Source organism: Rhinopithecus bieti, unplaced genomic scaffold (assembly GCF_001698545.2).
Source record: "Rhinopithecus bieti isolate Rb0 unplaced genomic scaffold, ASM169854v2 scaffold_7888, whole genome shotgun sequence".
Taxonomy (NCBI): Eukaryota; Metazoa; Chordata; class Mammalia; order Primates; family Cercopithecidae; genus Rhinopithecus; species Rhinopithecus bieti.
The window spans coordinates 986251-993594 of record NW_016805944.1 but is presented as its reverse complement, the minus strand read 5'-3'; the positions used below and the strand labels follow the sequence as shown (position 1 = coordinate 993594).

General features: G+C 53.7%; 1 protein-coding gene across 5 annotated transcripts in view; it reads left to right on the top strand.

Moving 5' to 3' along the window:
- The first annotated feature begins 645 nt into the window (after positions 1-645).
- Positions 646-7344, top strand: part of CCDC61 (coiled-coil domain containing 61) — a 27775-nt gene continuing 21076 nt past the window's right edge. The window contains exon 1 of one of the 5 annotated variants that reach the window (XM_017874335.1): positions 646-699. Coding sequence is in view for 2 of the 5 variants with exons in the window: in XM_017874339.1 (XP_017729828.1) it covers positions 5856-5868 (13 nt within the window). In the remaining 3 variants the exon portion in view is untranslated. The other 4 variants (XM_017874337.1, XM_017874338.1, XM_017874339.1 and 1 more) reach the window with 4 other exon arrangements.

Sequence of the window (7344 nt, the reverse complement as noted above, 5' to 3'; positions counted from 1 at the left end):
GCTGGATCCTTCCAGTTCATGACTGATTGGTTTAAAATATGGGTCGTTCAAAAGCCGTGTGATCCCGGGCTAGTGGCTGTACCCCTCTGAGACAGTTTTCTTAGTGGTAAAATGGAAATCATGACAACTCTGCAGGGCTAATTATAAAGTTCAAGCAAGCCAAGGCCCGCAAAATGCTTAGTGCAGGTTTGGAATGCACCGAGCGATGACAAATCTCAATCTGTCTTTATGCTGAGACCACTCCCCAGTTTCCGGAGCCGCGGCCACTATCTCCCCAGGCGCATGCACACCCGGCTCTCCCTTCCAGGCCCTCCCCACCACGTGGGCGCGGCCTACTCTCCCTTAGCGGGTAATAAACGGAGCCAAGGGGCTGCTTCCGGGATTCTTTCCCTTCCACTCTGGGGAACAACCCTTTTGTATGACTGGCAGCATTATTAACCAGTAGTGATTAGAGAAGAGCCCGACGGTAGGTGCTTCCCTCAAAATGGTTCGGAACGCCTCTTCCAAGTTAGCCAATTGGAAGCTTTGGAGGGCGGGTTCTCCTCTGGGGCGGGACAGAGTGACGGGTGTCTCTTTTGGCTAATGGAAACTTGGCTGCTTGTAAGCCGTGACCAATCAGGAGCGAGAACGCCGGATCCTGGGGCGGGGCTGGAGCTTCGTCAGTTGAACCGCTCGCGAGGAGGGTTGCCAGTGGAGAAGGTGAGAGGCAGCGGGAGTGGCGGGTGCGCAGGCCGTGGTGGAGGTCTTGGGGGAGGGAGGGGTTCTCTCTGGGGAGAGTGGTCTGCGGTGGGCAGCTGACCCGGCCTTGTCGGAATCAGGAGGGAGGGTGCCCTTTAACAAGGGTAGGTGCTTGATGGAGGTGTTGTGAGACTGAGAGCAGCATGTGAGTTGGGGGTGATCTGTATATCGCAGGAGGGTCTTCAATGGGAAAAGTTGTAAAGCAGGAGACAGCAGATGGTAGAATATACAGATGCCCTTGAAATGCAGTGTGGCGATTTAGTAGGAGGTTTTAAGGCAGGGGGTCATTATAGCGCACTGTGATTTACAAGCTTTGATTTGGGTGAAAGTCGTGGGAAGAAAATATTGAGGAAGGGAGGGAAGGAGACCTCCAGGAATAAGGATGTACTTTAAAGAGATGTGAAGCCCTATTATGCCTGTGGCGTTTACTACGTGCTGTGCACCTGCCAAGTGTTTTAGGTGAATTAACTCTTAAACTTACTCTGCTGATGGTTAAGAGTGTGGGCTCTGGCGCTGGGTTGAATCCCGAATTTGAATCCTGGTTCTGCCACTGATCTGTGGCTTTGGGCGAGTTGTTTAACCCTTCTGTGCCTCAGCTTCATCATCGGTAGAATGACCTCATCTCTGTCTATATACCATTGGCTAGCTTCACCCTCTTTATCTGATGAGAACTCCCAGCTGTGTATTTCCAGCCTGGATCTCTGCCCCGAACTCCAGACTCATACCATGGCCGACTCTTCTCTATTTGGAAGTTCATCTGACATTCAGACATAAACTTGTCCCAAACCAAACTTGAGGTTGTTTCCTTTCAACCTCCAAACCCAGTTGGCGGCACATTCATCCTGCCAGGTACTAAAATCAAGAAGCTTGGAGTGTTCTCTTTGTTTTGAGACAGAGTTTTGCTCTTGTTGCCCAGGCTGGAGTGCAATGGCGCCATCTCGGCTCACTGCAACCTCCGCTTGCCGGGTTCAAGGGAATTACAGGCGCCCGCCAATTGTTTGTATTTTTAGTAGAGACAGGGTTTCACTAAGTTGGCCAGGCTGGTCTCGAACTCCTGACCTCAGGCGATCCACTCGCCTCAGCCTCCCACAGTGTTGGGATTACAGGTGTGAGCCATGGTGCCCGCCTAGCTTGGAGTGTTCTTCACTCCTCCCTTTTGTCTCACTTATATGTGGTCTAGCAGATCCCATTAGCTCTGTTTTCAAAACACATCCAGAATCCAACCATGCCTCACCAGCTCCTTTGCTACCACTCTGGCCTAAGTTGTCCCCTGCTCTTACCTGGTCTATTGCAGTGGCCTTCCAGGTGGGCTCCCTGCCTCTCACTATTAGGGGGATCCTAGTAGAACAGAAGTCAGGTCAGGTTGCTCCTCCTTTCCAACCCTGTCCTGGCTCCCACCTTACACTGCAAAAGTGTTCACCATATCCACGAGGCCCCGACCTATTGGTTTCCTCCTTCTCCCTCCCCTCAACTCCCATCACCTCTCTCAGTCCCCTGGCTCACTCTGCTGCAGCCACCCTGGCCTCCTTGCTGTCCTTTGAACATAACGAACACACTGCCATCTCAGGGCCTTTGTACTCGCTGTCCCCGAACGCACTGCCACCTCAGGGTCTTTGTACTTGCTGTCCTCTCCTTCTGAATCAGGTCTTCTCAGGTGTCTACGTGGCTTCTCCCACACCTCTTTCAGGTCTCCGTTCAGATGTCAGCTTCACAGTCAGGCACTTGTTGACTACTCAAGCTAAAATAACTCCTGTCACCGTGTGGCCCCTCACTTGGTTTTATTTTTGTTCATAACACAACTACCTGACATAGATTATTATTAGTATTATTTTTGAGACAGACTCTTGCTCGGTCACCCAGGCTTGAGTGCAGTGGCGTAATCTCAGCTCATGGTAGCCGTAGCCTCCACTTCCTGGGTTCAAGTGATTCTCCTGCCTCAGCCTCCCAACTAGCTGGGATTACAGGTGTATGCCACCATGCCCAGCTCATTTTTACATTTTTAGTAGAGACGGGATTTTGCCACGTTGGCCAGGGTGGTCTCGAACTCCTGACCTCAGTTGATTCGCCCAGCTCAGCCTCCCAAAGTGCTGGGATTACAGGTGTGAGCCACAGCACCGGGCCTAGTATTATTATTATTATTATTATTATTATTATTATTATTATTTGAAATGGAGTCTTGCTGTCGCCCAGGCTGGAGTGCAGTGGTGTGATCTCAGCTCACTGCAAGCTCTGCCTCCCAGGTTCACGCCATTCTCCTGCCTCACCCTCCTGAGTAGCTGGGGCTACAGGCACCTGCCACCATGCCTGGCTAATTTTTTGTATTTTAGTAGAGACGGGGTTTCACCGTGTTAGCCAGGATGGTCTCGATCTCCTGACCTCGTGATCCGCCCGTCTCGGCCTCCCAAAGTGCTGGGATTACAGGCGTGAGCCACCGCGCCCAGCTTATTATTATTTTTTGAGATGGAGTCTCCCTCTGTCACCCAGGCTGGAGTGCAGTGCCACCATCTCAGCTCACTCAACCTACACCTCCCAGGTTCAAGTGATTCTCCTGTTTCAGCCTCCCAAGTAGCTGGAACTACAGGCGTACACCACCATGCCTGGCTATTTTTTGTAATTTTAGTAAAGATGCCGTTTCACTATCTTGGTCAGACTGGTTTCAAACTCCTGACCTCAAGTGATCTGCCCTCCTCAGCCTCCCAAAGTGCTGGGATTACAGGCGTGAGCCACCGCGCCTGGCCCTCACATCAATTATTGTTGGTTTATATCCACTGGGCTTCTTGGACCTCCCCACTAGAGTGTCTGACTCCATGTGAATATGGAACCTGGCACCTAGAAGAGCACATGGTGTTTAAAAAGTGTTGCTTCTCCTGTGCCATCCTCACCATCCTTCGGGGTCTCCCTGTGGTATGGGGCAGGGTTGCTGAACTAGGAGGGTCCTGTGTGGGGTGGTGGGGTCAGAGGTGGGGAAATAAACTGGACAGATTGTGGTGCCCAAGGGCAGAAGGAACCTTTAGTGTCTGAAGGAACTTGGAGGAAATGTAGATTCCTGGGCCCACCCCCCAGGGTTTCTGCTTGTGTATGTTGGGACTTGACCTAGGAAGCTGCATTTTCTTTTTTCTTTTTTTTTTTTTGAGACGGAGTCTTGCTCTGTCGCCCAGGCTGGAGTGCAGTGGCCGGATCTCAGCTCACTGCAAGCTCCGCCTCCCGGGTTTAAGCCATTCTCCTGCCTCAGCCTCCCGAGTAGCTGGGACTACAGGCGCCCGCCACCTCGCCCGGCTAGTTTTTTGTATTTTTTAGTAGAGACGGGGTTTCACCGTGTTCGCCAGGATGGTCTCGATCTCCTGACCTCGTGATCAGGAGGTCTCGGCCTCCCAAAGTGCTGGTATTACAGGCTTGAGCCACCGCGCCTGGCCTGGAAGCTGCATTTTCATAAGCACTTGTGGTAAGGATTATGTTCCTTGGCCATCACGGTGAGAAACACTGTTAGGCTGGTTCAGAGTTTGCTGGGGCCACTGTGGTGATTGAGACACCTCCTGACCCAGCCTGGGAGTCAGGGAGGGCTTCCTGCAGTGCAGAAGAGGGGATTGGAGCTGAGACCTGGAGGATGACAGGGAATGAGCTGAGGGGAGAAAACCTTGGCTGTATCCCCACTGCCTAGAACCCCATTTCCTGGCATCTCCCATTAAGTTCACAAGCAGTCCCTGACGATACAAGATTGATTAAAATGGCTCTGCCCTCAGGGGCTCCTGGGTTGTCAGATAATCAACAGATCACACAGATGGTAACAGGGAGTGCCAAACACTGCTTGAAGCACCTTATATATATTAAATAATTTAATTCCACAACAACCCTATAAGGTAGGAGCTCTTATTATCCCACTTTACTGATGGGAGAAGACCCAGAGAGGGCAAGTGCTTTGCCCAAGGACACACGAAGGATAAAGGCAGCTGGAATCTGAACTCAGAAGTACCCAGCGTGCAGCATGTGCTATGCTTAAGGTGTGAGGCCGCATTTGGGTTAGTTCTGGGAGGAAACAGGAGGTGGTCAGGGAAGGGCAGCTGGGTAAGGGGAAGGAGGACACATGTTTCTGTCCTTCTTTGTGGGATCCTAGACAAGCCTCAGTTTTATCCTCTATATAATGGGGATGGTCATAATACCTACCAGAGAGCAGAATTTAGGGTGAGTCATTCATTGGGTTAGTAAGTGTGCATGGTTCTTATCTAAGGCAAAACGCCTTTGAGAGACAGTGGGAGAGGGAGTCTGGATGCCCCAGGGGGAACTGGGGTGCCGCAGTGTGCACTGTAGAGATTTCATTGCTTGGTTCCCCAGAGGGCTTTTCTGTCTCTACATTCCATGGGGACAATGTGGAAGGCTTTGGTCTGTATTCCGGGGCAGTGAAGGGGTAGTTCTATCCAGCCTCAATTCACCCACGTGGTGGGGAGGTGAGGTCAGAATGGGATCGGGAAGGGGGTCATCCAGGACAGGCCACACGTGTGAATGTGGGGTGGAGGTCTGCTGCAGGGGAGAGCCCAGCTAGGGTATGGCTGGGCTGGAATATGTGTTGGTGGTGGTGGGGAGCTGCAGAGTGTGAGGAAACAGCCGTCAGGTGGGGGCTGCCAAGGGCAGTGATTTGCCCATGTCTGGTATGGGAGGTAGTGATGTAAATTTGTCTTTGGTGAGCGCAGCGTGGAGAGTTTTCAGCTCCGGCCCCGGGGTAAGAGCTGTGAAATCTGTGAGCTATCGGGGAGAGCCATTTGGAAGGTGGAGCCAGGGGTGGTGATGTAACACTGGAGAGGAAAGGGGTCATCCTAGTGAATGATGAGAGGGAGAGACCTGGGGGCTGAAACACTGAGTTTAAATGTGCCGGCGCCGTGATGTCAAGAGGCCCGAGAACTGGGTCAGGTGTGTGGGCCAGGATGGGGCCTGGGGGGCAGCCGCACAGTGCTCGCAGGGATGGGGTGGTGACGTCATGGGTTGGTGAGGGCGGGGCCTCAAAGGCACCGCTGGGATGCGTGAGGTCAGGAAGGAGGCAGAGGCTGAGAAGAGGAGCTGGGAGAGGCTCAGGACTGGAATGAAATCAGCCACCAGGATGAGCCACTGGTCATTCCGAAGCAAGGATGGAGGATGCAGGTAGAGGGACAGGGTCAGCGGCGGGAGGGGAGAGGGGGCTCAGGGTCTGGGAATCCTAGAAGTGGCGGCGGTGGTGGGGTCAGTGGGGAGGAGGGGTTGTTCAGAGAGGGCTCTCCAAAGGGAAGAGAAGTGGAAAATGTGTGTGGGGTGGAGTGGGGTGGGGGGTGGGGTTACAAGCAATTTGGGAGGGAACAGAATCCAGGTGAAATATGGGGGTGATGGAATACAGGCTGAAAGTGGGGTGTGTGGAGCAGAACCTTGAGCAAATATGCGGGAAGAATGCAGGTGGAATAGCGGGGTGCATTGAAGTTCAATATGCGGGAGCCCTAGGAGACCGTGGTTGGCTGGTGTAGGGAGGAGAGTGCGGCTGCCTCCCTGCCCCAAAATCTGGGAGAGCAGGATGGAATGAAGGGGCTTTGGACGGGAGAGAGGGGGCTGCTTTCTGGGGAATGTAGCATGAGGGTTGGGCTGGAATATGTGGAGTGGGAGGTTCTGCAGAGAAGAGGGGAGGGGGAGCCCAGAATTCCGTGGCCATCTGGGGGACAAGTGACGGGCAGCTGGGGTCAAGGAGGCCGTGTGGAGCGGGCACGGGTGTGGGATTTATTCCATCAGCAGTTACTGAGCACTTAGGATATGCCTAGAGGAGGGGATGGGGCCAGGCAGCGGGTGAAGTTTGTGGAGGTGAGAGAGGTGTAAGTGTGCAAGGGGAATTGAGTTTAGGCAGAGTATTGGGGGCTCAATGTCTGGCATGAGGGCGGGGTGGGGGCTAAGGATAAGGCAGTGGGATGCCGAAAGGGGCTGGTCTTCGCGGGGTGGATATGGGGGGTTTCTGCCGGGCAGTGGGGAAGGGGGAGTTGGCGGCGGGGATGCGGTGTGGCGCGCCCCCTTCCTCTGTGCGGTCTCCTCCCGGGAGTTGGGGACCACGAGTGGGGGCGGTGATGCTGTGCGGCTCCTCAGGTGTTCAGTTGCGTGGGTGCCTCCTACGCCTTGGTAACCCGGCGGCGTCGCCGCTGATTGGTTCTGGGAGCCGTAGGGGGTCGGGTTGATGGGCGGGGTTTAGGACACCCAGTGGGGCAGGGCCAGCTCTGCCACTCACTGCATTGGGATCAGGGGATGTGGGATATGTTGAAACGTGCAGCAATTTGTTTGCAGCGAGATCGACATTATTATTTTTTATTTATTTGTTTTTTTTCTGAGACAGAATCTTGCTCTGTCACCCAGGCTGGAGTGCAAGGGCACGACGGCGTGCAGCAACCTCCATCTGCCTCATGGGTTCAAGCGATTCTCCCGTCTCAGCCTCCCGAGTAGCTGGGATTACAGGTGCCTGCCACCATGCCCAGCTAATTTTTGTATTTTTAGTAGAGACGAGGTTTCACCATGTTGGCGAGGCCGGTCTCAAGCTCCTGACCTCAAATGATCCGCCCGCCTTGGCCTCCTAAAAGTGCTGGGAGCCACCGCACCCGGCGGAGATANAAA